The sequence below is a fragment of the Carassius auratus genome, unplaced genomic scaffold, assembly GCF_003368295.1.
Source record: "Carassius auratus strain Wakin unplaced genomic scaffold, ASM336829v1 scaf_tig00215912, whole genome shotgun sequence".
Taxonomy (NCBI): domain Eukaryota; kingdom Metazoa; phylum Chordata; class Actinopteri; order Cypriniformes; family Cyprinidae; genus Carassius; species Carassius auratus.
Genome location: NW_020528306.1, coordinates 1,496,469 through 1,516,828, shown reverse-complemented (window position 1 = coordinate 1,516,828; position 20,360 = coordinate 1,496,469). Strand labels below are relative to the sequence as shown.

At 36.8% G+C, this 20,360-nt stretch overlaps 1 protein-coding gene across 1 annotated transcript; it reads left to right on the top strand.

Annotated features, from left to right (window-relative positions):
- The first annotated feature begins 721 nt into the window (after positions 1-721).
- Positions 722-19,042, top strand: LOC113096326 (phosphoglucomutase-like protein 5). The gene is made up of 11 exons (XM_026261679.1): positions 722-1,434; positions 3,095-3,257; positions 4,053-4,199; positions 4,292-4,417; positions 4,502-4,692; positions 5,466-5,620; positions 10,188-10,303; positions 13,229-13,364; positions 13,709-13,892; positions 16,234-16,371; positions 18,713-19,042. The coding sequence occupies exons 1-11, from the start codon at positions 1,177-1,179 to the stop codon at positions 18,800-18,802; spliced, it is 1,704 nt and encodes a 567-aa protein (XP_026117464.1). The 5' UTR covers positions 722-1,176; the 3' UTR covers positions 18,803-19,042.
- The last annotated feature ends 1,318 nt before the right edge of the window (positions 19,043-20,360 follow it).

The window sequence follows — 20,360 nt, the reverse complement described above, 5'->3', positions numbered from 1 at the left end:
AAACTAAAAAATACAGACTATATATATATATCACTTAGTGTTATAAGACAAATAATGAATTTACAGCGAAAACAAACTTTTAATTCTATATATTTATTATTATAGGTTTAAGTCCATTTCTGTTTGGATACATGCCTTAAAACAATTATGCTACTGAAACAACAATAATGTATAAAGTAACAATTATATCAAACCATTGGTTTGGCCATTTTAAAAGATGTAGACTACTTCAAATTAAACACAAGAAACGCATTTGAAAACTTTCCTCGACCTGACATTTATGAAAAATGTCCTTGTCCTCAGAACACAACTCAACCTTTCAAAATCTACCTAAATACACAGCTGACTGTTGTTTGAATTCATATCAGTTATTGTTCACTTGAAGAACAGAATACACCAAATGATTGTAATTTAAAAGGTTTTTGAAACTAACACACATCCACTGCTAAAAAAAAAACACATTTGCTGAACTTGACTTGTTTACTGACACAAATTTGCTCTCTGACTCAAACCCATAGTTACTCTTGTGCCAACCAGCCTCGTTCTCCCTTTTCTGTTTTGCCATTGGAAATTTGGTCAGTTTGTTATTCATCCCATTCCTTCTAGTCTTAGTTAACGTTATTTAATTTGATGGATGTTACGACATTTCTGTTTGTGATCCAGTGTGCGCGAGATGAGCGCATCACGTAGCTCCAGTGCGCCACGGGACAGTCGAGGTGCTCGATTACACAGCGGCACACTGTCACTATTCGCTCCCACACATCATGAGCTATTTTTGGTCGGTGCGTTAGCTCATTATATAGAGTTTTCTCCCCTCCCTGCCTTTTGGCGAGCAAACGCACGCGTGACAGCTCGGGAGAAGAGTGTCGATAAGAGTAAGACCTCATTTTGGAATATTTCTTTACGTTTAACAACCATTTATTCTGAATTTTGTGGCCGTACTTCACATTTTGTCCCGGTGCGATGAGAAGACAGCTGTCGTACACTAGTTTTCCAAAGAAGCGTCACGGGACGCGTCTCAAATAATTGACTTACTTGGACTGAAGCGCACTGCGCTGTGGCGCACCCTGACCGCTCGCTGCCTCCGTGAACTTCTTCCGTTGCTTTTCACGATATTTTCAACACTGTATCACTAACAAACTCATTTTTTGACACCCCGAAGCGTTCCTGGAAATCATGGAAACTAACCCTATACCCATTTTGACTATCCAAACAACCCCCTTCGATGACCAGAGACCAGGGACGAATGGGCTGCGAAAGAAGACCGCGGTTTTCGAAAGTAAAAAGAACTATCTGCAAAATTACATCCAAAGTCTGCTGTCCTCCATCGACTTGAGGGACCGTCAGGGATGCACTATGGTGGTGGGCAGCGACGGGAGATACTTCAGCCGGGCTGCGACTGAAGCCATCGTTCAAATGGCAGCTGCCAACGGGGTGAGATGGTGTTTATATTTCTGCAAAGGGAAACATAAATCTCACGCATGTCCATCTAGTTCAGTCATTTAAAATGTATTCCAATAGCATTTCTAATAAATGTAATAAATTTTCTTATGTGTTTCTTCAAAAAGCTAGCATCAGATTACTGAAAGCACATTTCTTTCTTTCTTTCTTTTCATTTGCATTTAATACTTGAAAAAAAAGGTTTGATTACTGAAAGCCTTTTTGCTTATTTACCTATCGCTGCATTTATTTATTATTATTCTATTTTATAGCTATTTATTGTTATTATTTCATGTGTCTTTTAAAAATGCACAAGCTTTGTTGGATGATTTGTTGTATAGCTGATGTATGTTAAGTTGTTTAATCAGGATAGCTTTAAATGAATTTATTGTATAAATGATCACATCTGTTTTTATGTAATGTTTGAGATCCCAAACAGCTTTATTGTATTTTGTTGGAAAACCTTAGAAGCTACTAACTGTGCACATTATGACAGATACGTTTTAGAGCTAAATCTTGGCAAAGGTATCCTGTCTTATCTGTTGTGCCATCCCTATCCTGCACACTTTTCCTGGAGGGCCACAGCTTCCCTTGTATTGACCTCTCATGTTCATGTCAGAACGACGGGGACACCCAGAACATATGGCCATGAGCCAAAAGCTTCATCAACTCTGTCAACATATCTAGCCTATTTTATTGTGCCTCTACTTAAGCTATAATGTTTAGTTCAGTCTGAGCAAAAAGCCTGAAGTCATTGTTTTTGATATTCTAGATAATTTTATTCCATTCATATTCAAAAATTCAGCCACATCATCCCGCACTCCTTAATTCTCCTTCATTGTATCAGTGGCATTCTTCAATTCAAACTCGGTAGCTCTCAGAGGCATGATATACAGAGGCTGTGTATCCAAAAGCAGAACCTTATATGGATAAGCTGCTCAAAGAGTGCTGCGAATACAGTTCACACTCATCGAGCTTCATCTGAGAGATGCAAACAGAGTAAAAACAACAGACTAAGCAAAGCATCAATCTAGAGTAGTCTTTAATTGGTATATTACTAAGGGGAAGGTCAGTGCACTTGTTCTTCATTTTAAATGCTTGAGTGAGATATGCCACACAATTCAATATTAATAGAAAGTGGCTGATCTTGTAAAGCTTAATGAGTTACAAAGTTGCTGAGATGTCTGGGCTGCTGTCCTGTGAGGTAGAAAGAAAGTATCTGTCAATAATCGGAGCACTTGCGATTTATGGCAGATGGGATTGTATGTCAAGTCTCCTTTGAGTCAGCTTGTCACTCCTACAAGAATGAGCTACCGGACAGACATAGTTGTTGATCTGGTATGCAGCAGGAGCCATGACTGGCGCCTCTGAAGGGTTCAGGTTTAAAGCCCACCATATAATGTTATGATAACCCTTACATGACAGGTGAAGGTCTGGAAGCAAAGAGCCTATTCAGGATGTGCACTTTTACACTTGACATTTCAAATCTGTATGACTTTCCAGATATTTTTAAGAAAGTTTAATGTTTTCGTTCTTTCAGTGAAAATTAGTGTAGTCCAAAACAACATTGGACTGCACTGACTTTCAATGTATTGAAGTAAAAAACTGATATAAATCAAACTTCACAACCATAAAACCAAAACTTTGAATTCAGATTGGACGTCTGGTCATTGGGCACAATGGGATCCTGTCCACCCCAGCGGTCTCCTGCATCATCAGGAAGATAAAAGCCATTGGTGGGATCATTCTCACTGCAAGCCACAGTCCAGGAGGCCCAGGAGGAGACTTCGGGATCAAATTTAATGTTGCTAATGGAGGTGAGACCATGCACTTTCAGAATAATAAAAGTAACAAACTGATTTCATTAGGTTATATATAATATCAGCCTTTAAGGAAATCATTGTGCCAGTGAAGTCATGACCTCAGTTTAACATTACCTTTGTGTAAGCTGTCATGAAGAACTATTTACACCATGAATCCCAAGTGGAATAGCGTTGTACATCTTGAATCTCAGTGTAAAAAAATCTTCTATGGACCTAAATGTACCTAAAATATATTGCTTCCCTTAAATATATTTACTGCTTTGACATACATCATTATTATGATGGTAATATTATTTTTAGTGACAAACAGTGCAAATTGTATGCTCACAAATACTGCACCACAGTACAATACACAATAAAACATTTAATGCTATTATAATATAGCCTTAATATACATAATATTATAACATTTCAATACAACTGTTTCTTTTTTAATATATTTGACAATGTCATTTACTCTAACTATAGCAAAGCTGAATTTCCAGAAGCCATTACTCCAGTCTTCAGTTTCATCCTTAAAAAATATGATCCTTAAAAATCATTGTAAAAGTTGTTCCTGTCACATTTGATTCATTGATTGTATAGTTGCTGATTGAAGGTAAAAAAAAGGTCAAATCTCAGCCTCCATCTCTCAGTGAAACCACATTTATAACAAATATGTGAATATGCATTGTGATCCATTATATTTTGATTTTGGTGGATTATTGTGAAGGATGTACCACATGATGATTGTATCTGTAAAACTAAAAAAAATAATAATAATAAACTGTCACTGTTTCTTGTTTCCAGGACCATCTCCAGACACAGTGATGGAGAGGATCCATCAGGTCAGTCGCACATTAGAGGAATACGCCATCTGTCCTGACCTCCACATCGACCTGTCCCGCCTTGGCCGTCATGACTTTGACTTGGAGAACAAGTTTAAGCCCTTCAGAGGTGAGGGGCTTAACTTTTCATAATGGTATTGTCATAAACTTTAGTTTTTATTCATATACTGAGCTTAAAATTGTTCTTCCCCCATTTTTAAGTTGAGATTGTAGATTCAGTTGAGATCTATCTAAACATGCTGCGAGGGATTTTTGACTTTGGTGCCATCAAGAGCTTGCTGACAGGTCCAAAACAGCTGAAGATCCGAATAGATGCCATGAATGGAGGTAAACTCCTGTAAAGCGTTTCAAATGTGAATGTGCAGATATATATCTGTATGTAGAGTCATATCTTTATGTCATCTGTTTCAGTTATGGGACCATATGTCAGAAGAATCTTATGTGATGAGCTCGGGGCTCCAGCTAATTCTGCTGTTAACTGTGTCCCTCTGGAGGACTTTGGAGGCCAACACCCCAACCCTAACCCTGCATTCACCGTACTTCTGGCGGACTCCATGAAGGGGGGAGAGTTTGGCTTTGGGGCTGCTTTTGATGCAGATGGGGTGCTTGTCTCTTATCATTTTATAATAATTTACAAATAAAGTACAAATTACACAATCACAGAAAAAATGTAAACATTTCAAAATGCTGAACCAATTTGCTGGATTATTTACAGCTTCTTTTTCAAGGGGCGGGGCCAAGAGCGTGGGAACGGAGCGAGGCCGGTGGAGTGATTTGGAAATGAGCGACACCTGCCTCGCTCCGATCCCACGGCTCTCGGTCCCGCCCCACTCGTCACAGACTTGTTTTGATTGCAGTTCTTTATTTTTATTATGAGTTTTATCTTTTTTTATTATCTATGTTTCTTAATATTTCAAACAAGTGAGAGACAGGAATTGTTTTCACACTGCTGAGAAAATAACAAATATGCTAACATTCAAATTTTTATGTAAGATTTTGGAAAGAATACATTTTTTTGGTGGACATTACTTCAGTCTTCAGAGTCACACGATCCTTCAGAAATCATTATAATATGCTGATTTGGTGCTCAAGAAAGATGTCTTTATTATGACCAATGTCAAAAACAGTTGTTTTTCTTCATATTTTTGTGGATTTTTACACTTATTTTATGAATAGAAAGTTCAAGAGAACAACATTTATCTCAAATCTATATTTTTGCAACAATGTAATGCATCCTTGCTCAATAATAGAATTGATTTATAAAACAAATGTCATTTTCAAATGACTCAGCAGCTGCATATTCGGTTATTTTATGTGGAGTTGCTTGTTTAATCAGATGAGGTGACAGAACTGGATATGTTTGTCTTATATATAGGATCGTTACATGATTATGGGGGAGAATGGATTCTTTGTGAGCCCGTCAGATTCACTGGCAGTGATGGCTGCAAACCTCTCCTGCATCCCTTACTTCAGTCAGAGAGGAATCAGAGGTTTTGCCCGCAGTATGCCGACCAGCACAGCCATTGACAGGTAAGAAAACATTCCTGATCTAACTGACATTTTATTTTTATCTAAAGAGTATTCATAGTTCTGTAGGTGTTATATTTGTTTGATAGAATACCTGCACTCTCAGAAAAAAAAGGTACGAAACTGTCACTGGGGTGGTACCCTAGGTACTAATATGTACGCTTTAGATAATATCTATACTTTTAAAGAATTAATAGGTTCCATTTAGAGATAAATAAGGTACAAAGATAGCACTGAAATGCCTTTAAAGACATGCTGCAGGATAATCAACAAAGTACTGTCATGAATATTAATTATGTACATGTATATTAATTACAACTTATTTGCTTGCACTTTTATTCAGCCCGCTGCCAAAGACTGTTCTCTACTTAAAAGGATTTCACACAGTCTGCAGCAATTTCTCTGTTTTACTCTCACTTTTTTTGTCAAAAAAGAGTCAGTGGCATACTGTAAGAGTTCAGTGCTGTTTAAATAAAAGCCGGTCAACTCCAATATAATTTATGAGCTGATGATCAGGGAGGAAACTATCCATCAAGATACTTCCACTCTCTCACAATTAGTTTTTCACTTCTTGTTCTGTCCAGTTTAAGACACTGATGAGCGGTAAAAGCATTAGTGATGAGGCCAGAGGTTACAGCATGGAGACTCACTCCCTAAGAATAACAGAGTTAGCTCAACCCTGCGCTCCTGCAGACACCATTCACCCCACTAAAAATAACTTTCAGGGTGCATCGTGATAAAGTCCTGCCTGCTTTGAGACAGGATCTTGTGCTATGAGAAATGAATAGTGATTTCATGCCATTAAATGGCATTTGTTAAATGTAAGGTAATTGTGGTTCTGTTGTTATAAAAAAAACAAAAAAAAACCCTGGTCTGACATGGCAACAGCTCGACCAATGGTGTGAGTTGGGGGCGGGGCTGGCTGTTTTTTGACCAATGGGGAACAAGGAGTGTTAAAAAAAATCTCTCTGAATACAGTGCTGTTTTGAAATCAGCCTTACAAGGTTCCATCTGAGATTTGTCTATACACTTCAGCTTTCAAAACTAGTTTTAAAAAAGACAAACTTTGTAAATTAATTCACACTGTCATACACTTAAATGGGGAGGCCAAAAAACTGCCAACTCTAAACCCTCTTCTCTGGCCCAATTTTCTTCTATGCACTAAAGTTTGCAGCTTCCTGAAATAATGTGACCCTGACTGATGTGAAAATGTTTTGGTTACCAGTGACTTCCACTGTATGGGCAAAAATTCACTGAGACAAAATAAGTTATTTTGTGTTTTTAACACTGGAAAGAAAGTCATACAGGTTTCTAAGGCATAATAGGGATAGTGGGTGCACTGTACCTACAATGCTGGCAGTCAAACAGGAAGTGATGTTATTTTGTGCTGCCTGTTCAGTCATTGCAAACAGCCAGAGAGTGCTTATTGTGCCATAACCCCAGAATTAGCCCTGATTTCCTTGAATCAATATTGTTGTTACACTGTGACTCATTATTCACTTTCTAGAGGCTTTGCGAGGTTGATATAATGTCAGAAACACAGTGTCAGTGAGAATTGAACTACTGGTGTGGCTAAGATAAAGAAAGTGGAGGTCGAGTCTTCTTAGCTAAGCAGAGTGTCATGATTTCCATTCTGTAAATGAAATTTAAGTATGGGTCCTCCCAGCCTAGAAACAGTTCTAGATTGTTCCCTTTCACGTTCTCGCTTTCACTGAAGTCACCCTTAAAATCTGAGCTGTTGCCTTCCAGGCTAATATAATAGCTACAGTATAATAGCTCTGGTTTTTGTAACTTTACTAAAGTTTAAGTTTAATCAGCATGTTCTTGTATTGCGAGTTTTTAAAAGTCAGATTATACAGTTCTGGAGCTGGTGATGGAGAATCCTTAAGTGTCTCTGTTCATAAATCTGTATCATTCTGTCCATCTAATCTGAACTGATTTTCTGAGGAATGAATGTCTCTCGTGGTGTGAATTGTTGGAGCGAGGCGTCTCTGCTGCTGTAAACCTTTTTAGGTGACAAGCAAGCTCTAGGCTGGGGCTGTGTTTACATTATGGTCCTCTCAGGAGTGTGTGTTTGTTAAGTGGCAGTGGAGATAATCTACTATCACATGTGTGAGGTGTGGGTCTGATGAGTGTTTGCTGACCTGTATTTGAGTGGAGAAGCTCCATGTCTTTATACTGTATGTAGGTGTATGAGCGTGTTTAAGGATGTAAGGATGGAAAGGAAACATCTGCCATGCTCCCTACACATGGGAAGGGGAACAAGGGTCTATTTTTATGAGTTATTTATTGAGTCACTGACTAAACTGATTTTTTCAACACTAATTAATTCAGAAATTAAATAAGAAACTGTCCTTATAAGTCATTGAATCATTCACTGAACAGTTTAATTTCAACCACACTGATTCATTCAGGATCTAAATAAGTGTCTGTATTTATGAGCGAGTCATTGAATAATTCACAGAACCCATTTACTTAGCAACACTTATTCCTTCAGGAATAAACCATTAGTTCTTCCAGAAGCCATATTTTGCCAATTTATTCAAACACTAACAAAAACACTTTTACTAAGGTGATATTGCATACATACTCAAAAAAGGAAAAGTTTTTTTCTTTCTTTTTGGCCTTAATACATTTTTGCAATTCTGTTTGGGGATGTCAGTGATGAAGGGTACACTTGATATGAAATAATATTAATCTTTGAACTGAAAAAAAAAATGCACAAAAAGCTGATTATTATTTTATATTTTTATTAAATGTATTTTCAAGGCATCTTTCACTATATGTTGTTGGACTGTTCATTTTGGTCCTCGTCGTCTGTGTTATGCCACTCACTAGACTTTATAAGGTAATCAAATCCTTAAACTATTTGTTTCTATTGTAATTAATCAATTTCAAGCACTGCTGGTATTCAAAGATTCACTTTCAAACATATTTTATTATACCTTGGAGCAAGGAATGTAAATGGAAAGCATTTTAGTATAACTGTGGTACCAGCTTAATTTAACTGCCTGTCAACTCATGCTAACATTCTGCCGGATGATAATAGAGTTTATTGCCAGATTGAGGTTAGGAACAGCTGCTGACTGTAAATCCAGCTAAATACATTATTTTCTTTTCTAGAAAGTATTGTTAGTTAAAACCCAGGCACACCCACATGAACACATATGCATGCAAAATATTTAAAATGCTGGATCAGAGATATAGCGCTGCTTGTGTGGGCCACAAATATGAGAATAAGTTATCATAAACAAGTCAAGGGGTCAAAGATTCCAGTTTGCTGTCCGTATGCCAGGCTTTCCATTCTACTCCTCGTCCCTTGAGTCAAACACTTGTTTTCCCATATTTAGTAATTCCACCCATGAGTAAACAGCTGCATCCTAACTCTTCTCATTTACATCAGTTCCCTCTTATCTGTCCCTTCATCTGATGGGTTCTCAGCAACTCATTACCCATAATGCCCGACTGCAGTGTCTGAAAATAGTTAGGAATCTAGCCAACTATCCAAGATCAACAAGCAGAGGAAGAGACTTGTAATTGTGTTTCTCCTCTTGTTCTCTCAATCTCCTTAATTTTGACACTGAATATATTTCATTTTCATAGATTACAGTTCCCGAAGACAAAACTTGTCTTAACAGTAATGTTGTATGACACTATTTCTCCAGAAGTAAGCCTATTTCTGTGACAGCTCGCAGGAGTTTGTCAGTATAAAAAAGTTAAACAGGTGTAGACTACACACTGATAATTAAAGTGCTGTTTGCTCCTCCAGGCACATGGCTGAATCTCAAAATAAATGTCGGCCAAAATGTCAGCATAGTTTCTTTCTGCTTTTTGCCTTTTAAAGACATTGGATTGAGAAGACAAAATATGCCACTTGATTTATTAATCAGTCCAAAGGACAGATAGTAAATGTACTACCAATAAGCTGAATGGTCATTACTTTGCTCAGAGTACATTAAATGATCATTACCTAAACATCCATCTTCTTTCACAGAATGTAATTTGTTGCAGTGTACCATATAGTCTGGTATTTCAATCTAAACGTGGATTAGTAATTTTTAGAAACTAACAGCACATCCATCTGCTTGTACTCTGTTTATGAGTCCTAATTTTTCCTTCAGTCCTTTTCTGACTTACAAATGAAAGATGAATAGGGGTCTGAAAATGTATTTGTGTTCACAGAACTGCCAGACTACATGCATCTTCATCTTATTATGCAAAGACATTCCCTAGACTTCTGTAGCTGACATGGTCCAGCGCTCAAGTCAAGCTTACACTCATAAACAGACTGAAAAAGTTTGGCAGCATGACTTTGTGCTGGCTGAAGGAAAAATGCATTATATATATATATATGTAATGTAATTTATAGAACAATAACAATAGCACATTTGCACTTTTTATAGTGTAACATTGCAGTGCCATGTAGCTTGTTACACATTTTTAAAGATATTCATAAAGGGGTGATGCTTTTAGCCAATGAGATAATGCATTTCGTTTCAGATTTGTTCCTGGCCAAATAAACTCTGAATAGGATTGCACTGGAATACTCCTGCTTCCTGTTTGTTTACAGGGTTGCTAAGGCTATGAAGGTGGCGCTTTATGAAACTCCCACAGGCTGGAGATTCTTTGGCAACCTGATGGATTCTGGGAGGTGTTCATTCTGTGGAGAGGAGAGCTTTGGAACAGGTGGGTGCCATCAGAGTCCTCTAAAAGCATATAAAAGCCCCACTTGTGCTTTTACAGTTTAAAAGTCATCATTAATCTTCTGTCAATGTTCACTTTAATTACAATGTTTTTCATAGATTGTGCTAAACCCATATGATGTTACTTTTCTTTCAAACACAAAAGGCTTATCTTATTGACATTTTCAGCGGTTGTGTATTTTTTTATTAGTAAAGGATACTGAATCATCTGAAATAGGGAGAAAGTGAGAGTGCTTTTTGCTGGCAAAAGCAAATGACTACTCCTCTGCTTTTCTCACAAAAGCACAGGGTGGAGGCGCAGAAGAAGAAGGCGAAGGAGTGAGAAGGAAAGAGATTTATTGGAATTTAGTGATTATATATCTCAAGTCCCATATATGTGACTCTGGAGCTCAAAACCAAGTCACTTGCTATCGCCAAAAAATCATTGTATTGGTCAATTTTTGTTTATTTTTCTTTTATGCCAAAAAAACATTAATATGTTTAAATATGGATTAAGTAAAGATCATGTTCCATGAAAATATTTTGTAAATTCCCTACAGTAAATATATAAAAATGTCATTTTTGATTAGTAATATGCATTGCTAAGAACTTCATTTGGTTAAATTTAAAGGCGATTTTCTCAGTATTTTGATATTTTTTCTCCCTCAGATTCCAGATTTTCAAATAGTTGTATCTCTGCCAAATATTGTACTATTACAACAAATCATACATCATTTGAACTCTTATTTATTCAGCTTTCAGATTATGCATAAATCTCAATTTTTAAAAATTGACCCTTATGACTGGTTTTGTGGTCCAGGCTCACATATGAGTTATTGAGTTATAAACGTAATTTGGTCAACAAGATAAGCATGCACTTTTTAGGACTTAAATAGATCTTTGTTCAATGACGGGTCCGTTTTAATGTGCATTCATAATATATATTTGCTACACAATTACTTATATGTCTTTTATTTGTCTCAGAACAATACATTCAATCTAAAAATATGTGAATTTGTCATAAAAATGTTATGATTATTCAAACAGACAGTAAAATACAAATAATCAATGTCAATATTATTGTTTGATTTATGCAAATTTATTTTGATTGCCATGGAGACAGTGGTGTGATTAAAGAGCTGAGACCTGACAAAATGAAAGACGTGATATGTAAAGAAAATCTAAATAAATATCACTCGTGAGCAGAATATTTTTATTGAGCGTCATTTCCAATCAAGCAGTAATTTTGTCTAAGAAAGTGTAAAAATGTTATTTAAGACTATTTAGGACGTACAATTCTAGCTATGAGGTTAAACATAGGAAGACAAAGCAGTTGGTCATTATAAAAAAAGATCACAAAATCATAATTTCCACCACAGATTATAATGAAATAAAATGTGGTGGAGATTACATTTGTTGTAAAAATAGGGAAAAATTACTGTGATATATGTACCGTATATGCTCAAATTAAATAAACTAGTGAAAATGTAAATTATTAAAGCTAAATTATAGTTCACTTGAAAATGTTCTTTTTTGGTTGAAATAACACTCTCAGAAAAAAGGAACAAAATGTTGCTGGGACAGTACTCTTTCAAAAGCTACTAATATTGGTACTCAAATGCATATTTAAAGTGCTAATGCGTACCTTTAAGTACATAATATGTACCACTTAGGTGATACCTTTCAGCTTTTGTACTTTAGGGTATTCCCCTAGTGACTGCTTTGTACCTTTTTTCTGAGAGTGTATAGTTGTAGGGACTCCCATACACGAAGGTGAGTCCTTGCATGTATCAAATGCTTGTGTTTTGGTTGGCAGCTGAATGTGGAATAAGCGACTGGTGCTGAATGATGTTGCTGGGCAGACAGACGCTTGGCTCTGTGGGCAGAGGGTCGATCTGTAAAGCCTCTGGGGTTTTACACCATCAGACCTTGAGTGAGACACGAGGCATTGTCTGTAGGTGTCAAAAGAGCAGCCTGCTCATTATTCACCATGTTTTGACTTTGCTTCAGGATTACTGGGACACTGGGTCTGTATACTGATTTCTTTTTCCACTCCTGTCAGATTTTTTTTCACAAAACACTCTCAGCTGTGCTAGACATACATACTATAAGTGTACAACAGAATACATACATTCATCATATATTTTATGTGTACGTATCTGGTATAAACTGAGTGTGTTTATGGAATATTGGCATAAAGCAAGTTTCCCTTTTGGCATGGAACCAGTTCGCTTCTGCATCATGCTATTGTTTTCTGATCCAAGGGAAAGTTATCAGATAACAGTCTGACAAGCTGTTAAATGTTGAAATCTGCTTTTTGAAGTGTATTTTGTGTTGATTCATTGATTTTAGACTGTTAAGACAAAAGACTTTGGCTGCTGATGTGATATGCGGTAGGCCTGAGCATTTTTCAGCACTCCAGCATTAGTCACACACTGAGAGCAGCTGTCGGATATGCTTTTCCCGACATATGATTACATGAAATTAACCAGATCAAAGAACATAAGTCATAGAGATGTCGAGCATAAATCAAGCAGATAAAAAGTTGAACAGGAGAGAGCGGGCTTTCATTTAGTCATCGTCTTGTCCTGATTTAGATCCGTCTCATCTTGAAAACTTGAATCACGTGGGCTTTTTAGGTTGTGTTCAGGGTGTGTTTATCAAAGAATCCTGAAAAAAAGTATAAAAAGTTCCACAAAAAAATTAAGCTGCATATTAAAATGATTTCTTATGATGCACAGAAGACTGGAGCAATGAGGCTGAAAATTCAGTAATTATATTTCAAAATGTAATCGGTATTTTTCTATTTTTGATCAAATAGATGCACCTTTGGTGAACGTAATCTTACAGTTCAAAAACATCTTACCGTCCTTTTGAGTAGTAATGCAAATTGAATCGCAAAATATGACTCTCTTTATCCCTCTCTTAGGTTCAGACCACATCCGTGATAAAGACGGCCTGTGGTCAGTTCTGGTTTGGTTATCCATCATGGCAGTGCGAAAGCAGGGGGTGGTGGAAATAGTGCGAGACCACTGGGCCAAAATGGGACGCAACTACTTCTGCAGGTGAGCTAAACCCAAGAAAGCATCTTCCCAAGCTTCATTTCTAACATCAGTCTTCATTTCAGGATATTTCTTACCCACACTCTCAATGGCTTTTGCTTTGAGACAGAGTAGAATAGGCAGAATCTCTTTAAATTGTGTCTGGATTGTTTTCGCCTTTCCCATACAAGTTTCCCACATTCACCATATTTAGCTCTACTTGTAGTTTTCATGTGAAAATCCTGGGAGCTCTCCAAATTTTCATGCACCCATTATTTATTGCTGTAGGTGCCATTAAGTTATGTTGGTAGTCTTTCTTTTACATTGATCTACTATAGCGTTTGCTGTATTTATGTTATGTCTGACAGGTTTGACTATGAAGGGGTGGACGGCAAGGCAGCGTATTACCTCATGAGAGATCTGGAAGCTGTTATCACTGATAAAGCTTTTACCACTCAGAAGTTTTCTGTGGGAAATAACATCTACAGTGTGGAGAAGGCTGATAATTTTGAGTACATTGACCCAGTGGACGGCAGTGTGTCCAGGAAACAGGTCAGTTCAGTCATATTGCAGCCTCACTAGTCTTTGCTGTATTTATGTCCATTCATTCGTAATACAAATAGGAGACAGGATCTGCTTCTTAATGTGATGTTGCTTCAAAACAGCTGTGTTGCTAAACAGGTTTAAAGTGCATCTTCAACATGTTTTCTCCTGAGTTCAGCATGTGTTGGTAAGATTTCATTGTTTTTGGAAGAAGTCTGTTATGCTCACCAATTAAGGTTGCATTTGCTTGATCAAAAAAATGAAAATGAAAATAAAATAAAAAATCAACTATTTAGACCCCACAGGTGAATTTAGGCAACTTTAATTAAATTATTTATGTTTTTTAATAGACTTTAAGTGAGCGTTTGATGCTGGCCAAGTTCATCTAGATGAAAAAATAAGGGAAATGAGCATGATAATATATCTTGTATTATGGTGACAAGAGCCAATCTGCAAATGTGACCATGCTTTAAACTGCCCGAACAAAAGAAAAAGAATCTGTGCATTTGAACAAGATGAAAAGAAATGTACACACTGGTCCCATAATGCACCTTATTCATCTGAGCTAATGAGGAACTGTCAGAGATTTTGCAGCTTAGTCGCTCGTATAAAGGGCTGCCAGGGGTTTGTTGAGCATTAAGGTTTTATGTTCAGCAATTATATGCTGTTTAGTATGGCACACGTCCTCTTGTGCACACAGACCACCCAGTGGGATTCCTTGTTTGGGCATCTACATTCGCACTTAGCTGCTTATGTGTGTACGGTATATATGGCATGGCTGAAATGAACAATATACACGTGCCGAGACTCTGTTAAAATTTTCATTCAGCTGCTCTCTCTCTCTCTGTCACTCCTTTTTTGGAGGATGTGCTAGAGTACAGAGATGCACATGTGCTTGATAGTAACAGGAGAAGGATGTTTCAGTAGATGCTTTATCTTTATCTGGCCTGGATTTGCTGTACCAAGATGCAGAGCCCTTTAGTGGTCTGTGTTACACACACACATAAACCCTTGCATAGCCTTGTGTTTGAAGTTTACCCAGCTGACTCACTCGGTTCTGATCAGGAATTTGCAGAAACCACCTTCTCCCTCTCCAGAACAATCTCTCCAGAGACAGAAATGATGTAGTTATGGCATCTGCCAGCAGGGGGTTTCTGGATGCTAACCAGCCAAACCTTGACCTCTTGACATTTTCCTGACACTTTACTCAACCCCTCATCTACCTCTCATCTTATTTATATCTCAGAATTGCAATCGTAAATTTTAAAGAAATTAATACTTTTATTCAGCAAAGATACATTCAATTGACGAAAAGTGACGGTAAGAACATTTACAGTGTCACAAAAATAAAATAAAATAATAGTAATCAAAGAAATGCTGTTTTTTTTTTTTTTTTTACATTTTATTAATCAAAGAATACTGACAAAAATACAGGAATAAAGTACATTTAAATATATATTCCAATAGAAAGCATTTTCAATTGGAATATTATTTCACAATATTTTTGAACAAATATATGCAGTATTGGTGAGCATTTTTTATGAGCCTCGTGATTTGGTGGGATTTCACACTGGGGACATGGGGTCACGGCCTGTCGTTCATTCAGTGATCTCCCACCGACCGTGACAGTCACTTCAGTCGTCCGGCCGGCGTCTCCACAGCTGAGTGTGTATTATTACAACAGACATTCCTCCCAGTGCCGGATTGTGTCAGCTGTCCTGGTCCTCCTCTCTGCGTGTCTGCAGGGGGCCACCGAGGAGACACTCAGCTGTCGGACAACATGACACGCAGACACACACACCAACACAAATATTACATCTAGAACAGTGGTTCTGGTTTTGATTGAGGACTCAGATTTAAAAATGGACATGGACATGTCCTTAAAATTCAAATTAAAAATATATTATATTTTAATAGTGAGTACTATTGAGTTTGACTGGATGAACAGCCTTTGATGTCAACAACATAAGTTTGATCTAATATTAACTGTGACTCCTCGACCGCTGATAAGTTTTCTGGCTCAGAGCTTTTCTTGACATCTAGTGGATAGTTTTATGAATTACAAGAAAAATCCAAGTAGTAAACCCAGCCTAGATTTTCATAAAATAACATTTTTAAAGGTCAGTTTAGGAACACGAATGTGCCATGTTGAGTAATCAATGTTTTCACAGTTCTTTTTGTAATGTAGATCCTAAATTGTAAAAAAATTTTATAGATATTGTGGTATAGCATAATGATTCATTTTTTTTAAGCTGGTAGCCGAAGGTTGTAGGTTCAAGGAACTCAGTGATCAATCAGAATTGTTGGCACTAAAATGAACTTTATCTCTATTTCTGCACTTGTCCTGCAGGGCCTAAGGATCATGTTCACAGACTCGTCCCGAATCATCTTCCGGCTCAGTGGTTCTGGTGCTGGAACCGGGGCCACCGTCCGCATCTACGCAGAGAGCTACGAGAGAAACCCAGAGAGACACAACAGAGAAACTCAGGTGAACAATTCACTTGAGCTATTCTAATATTAACCTCTTGTTTGGCATTATCACAGCAACACTTGTGTAAAAGCTTGTGCTTATAAACCAGTGCATTTCATGCTTAAGAAATAATGCTGCATTCCATTTACCTGAAAAGTCGGATGTCTGAGCTGGTAATTATCTCATACCCAAGTGGACCGTGTTCCAGTGCAGAAGTCGGAAAACCAAGATGTATGCAGAAATTGTTAGCTAAACACATACAAAGCAGTATTTTGCATGCCTTAGTATCGTGTCCATAAATAGTTTGGATAGTACTGTGTGTACCTCTGAGTTTATTGAGACACAGACAAACATAAGTGCTAATAAACTATATATTACTACTGTTTCTCTTCTGTTTATGTACTAAGCAACCATATTGTAATCTGTCTAAGTTGTTGCGATTCCTACGAGATTCCTACTAGAGGGTGTTCTGGTTAAAAGTTGCTACTGGGTACTCTGTATTTCCACCTTCCGAGGACAAATGGAACCTGTCATAAATGTGTTTAGTTCGTTATAGTTTTGTATTAAAATAATAACAAAAGTGCACTTCATAATAACTGTAAGAGTTAACTTGCATGTATGTATTAACATTTATTAATCATAAATAGATAAGTTTGGAGAAAAATCTGTCACTTTTTGCCACATACGTATTATTGTCAGGTTAGTTTGTTTTTTTTGGCTTGTATACGAGTAATATGTCATCTACTGTATTTGAAGAAATTAATTTAGTATTGTGTTCATTCTTATGCCCTCATGCCTTGTTGCCAGCTTCTGAATTACATAATTACATTGTGAAACAAAAATGTCAAAGCCATGTCCATTATTATTCTAAAGATCATTAAAATAATAATATTCCAGGTTCTGTACGTTAAAGGGATATTAAATTAAAATGAGATGTTTATCTGCTTACCCCAGGGCATCCAAGACTTTGTTTCTTCAGTAGAACATAAACTGAGATTTTTAACTCAAACCGTTGCAGTCTGTCTTATAATGTATGTGGATGGGAAATATGACTTTTAGAGTCATAAAACACAAACAAAACCAAATTAAACCCTTTAACTGCAATGTCTGAACTGTCCTGAGCATGTTCGTTCCTTCTTCTTCTTGCTTTACGTCAGATTGCAGACTGACGTGCAGACTGAAGAAGAAAATGCACTAAGGGCAGTTCAGAGGTAAAATTAGAGGTAAAAAATTATATAAATACTGTTCAGGTTCTTGCACAGACCAATCGATTTGTGTCTTTACACATCAGAGGAATCGTTACGACCCGCAGGGTTTCATTTGGTTTAGTTTGTGTATGTTTTTTTGACTCTCAAAGCCGTGAATCCCATCCACTTACCGCATTTTCTGGACTTTAAGTCGCACTTTTTTTCGTAGTTTGGCTGGTCCTGCGACTTATAGTCAGGTGCGACTTATTTATAAAAATGTATTTGACATGAACCAAGAGAAAACATTACTGTGTACAGCCGCCAGAGAGCTCTCTGTGCTGCTCAGTGCTCCTGTAGTCTACCACTGAGCAGCATTGAGCACCCTCTCGTGGCTGTAGACGGTAATGTTTTATCTTGGTTCTAAATAAATGCGACTTACAGTCCAGTGCAACTTATGTTTTTTTTCTCGTCATGACGTATTTTTGGACTGATGCGACTTATACTCAGGTGCGACTCATAGTCTGAAAAATACGGTACATTATGGGACTGAGACTGCAAACGTTTTAAAAATCTCAGTTTGTGTTCTACTGAAGAAACAAAGTCACGTACATCTCGGATGGCCTGGGGGTCAGCAGATAAACATAAAATTTTCATTTTTGGGTGTACTATCCCTTTAAGCTCAATCAACAGCATTTATGGAATAAAAATAATTTGATTCATCCCTCGATTTAAAAAAACAAAAATCATGGTTACAGTGAAGCACCACCAATAGAAGTGAATAGGGCCCAATTTTATTGGATTTAAATACAGAAATGTGAATTACATTAATTATTAAACCATGTGTATTATTCTGAGCTATAAAGCTATAGAGAAAAGGTGAAGTATTTCTCTGATTATAAAATCATGTTAACATGAATATTGATCACATCTTGTGACTATACTATTAATACAGTGAGTATTTGAATATTTGTGGATTTACCCGATCCACTTTCATTATAAGTTCCTCACTTTACTGTACATGTGAAAATAAAGCTTTGTGCTAATCAGATGTTGTTGATTCAGCTAAACACAGAATATTCCTTTAATTCAGTTTGCCATTTGCTACATTTGTTTCATGGTACTGGCAGTCTGTTTAGTAAGTATTTCCCCACTCTTTCTTTTGATCATTGTAGGTTGTGCTGGGTCCTCTCATTGCCATTGCTCTAAAACTCTCCAACATCCACGAACGAACCGGACACAGAGGCCCCAGCATGATCACCTGAGACCAATCCAGCACCGCACGCCAGGGGCCAAAATCACTTTCCTCACTCATCTGATCCTTTCACCCTCAACACCACAAAGAATGTGCCAACTGTTCATTTTGCTGCTCTTTAATCATTTCTGTCCTCGTTTCCCTTACTTCCTCTCTCACTCTATCTTGTTTTTCTTCTTCATTTGTCTTTTCAAGGGCCCCTGTATGGTTTTCTTTTCCTTTGCACATGTATAAACTCATATAAACCACAAAAAAATCCAAAGGGAGCACAGCGTTTCTTCATGTTCAAATGTTTCATTAAATGAGAATGATGATAGAAGCAGAACATATGTAGACCACTTTGTGTATCGATTGAGATGCATGGGGTCTAAACCCTAAACCTTGGGAATCTGGTAACTGTGTGCTTTTGTTTACAATGTAGCTATTACAAAGAAACATATTCAAAACAACCAATGTAAAAAGGGAGCTGTGCTGTTCGATATTTACTTATTTCTGTGGAATTCACATTAGAAACGCATCATATTCTGAGCAGCAGCTAGAACTGAGCTTATGTCCAAGAATGAACCACTAAAATAATAATCATAAGGATTGTCTTGAAAAAGGCTCCTAAATTCCTACAACCAGGCTTGTAATTGCTAACACTGGTTTTGATTTGAAATTTTCTTTTATCACTTCCTGAAATGTGCTGCAAATGAACTCTGTGAATCAACGTATGAAATTAGTTAAAGAAAAGTTTTCCCTTTTGGCTAACAGTTGAATAGCTTATAAATAATGCTAAATATATTTTTTTTTTTCCTGAATGAATCGGTTTGTTTAATGTCAGATGGATTATGTGCATTCCGTTGTTTGATCAGAAACATGCCTCTAAGTGTATTATTATTTATATTACTATTATTATATAACACTGAAATTTACAATGCATTTGTTTGAGCCAGTGTTTAAGATATGTTCAAGGATTTTTCTAAATTCTGCTGTTCTTAAAAGTCCCTCATAAACCCTGTACAAATAACAACTCCAACAAACAAATGCTTCCTTTTAAATAGTACTTTGATGAAAGAAAGGACTAAAACTAAATAAATACAATGGCGTTAGCTGTATTTTAATTTTGTATGCTAAGAATTGCATAAATAAACTTTATCTTTTGTGTGTCCTACATGACCATCTTCTGTCATTTCATTTCAGAGAATTATCCATGGATTTAAAGATATTATTATACCGGATAAAAAAAAACATCATATTATGTCTAATAGTAATGTATTTGTAATAAGTCTCTGCTCACCAATGCCACATTTACTTCATCAGTACTGTAAAAAATTATATTTTAAAATGTATTTTTGTATTATTCTAACAAGTGGCTGTTAAATTTTGAAAACTCTTAGCATAATGTCACAACAGATCATCAATGCACTTATTTTGGTGTACTAGCATATTTCAGGACATACTGGTATACCCAGAAGTGAGCAAAACCTGACAAAATCGTGTAAAACTCATTTGTAAAACTGAGTGTTTTGCAATTTGTGAATATACAGCAGGATCCAAGGGATAGCAGTTGAATTGAAAGAAAATCA

Bases quoted from the DNA above. Each gene is read 5' to 3' on its own strand.
- LOC113096326 (XM_026261679.1), top strand. From the start codon at position 1,177: ATGGAAACTAACCCTATACCCATTTTGACTATCCAAACAACCCCCTTC. The intron at 4,418-4,501 runs GTAAACTCCTGT...CATCTGTTTCAG, and splicing joins AATAGATGCCATGAATGGAG to TTATGGGACCATATGTCAGA. The intron at 16,372-18,712 runs GTGAACAATTCA...TGATCATTGTAG, and splicing joins GACACAACAGAGAAACTCAG to GTTGTGCTGGGTCCTCTCAT.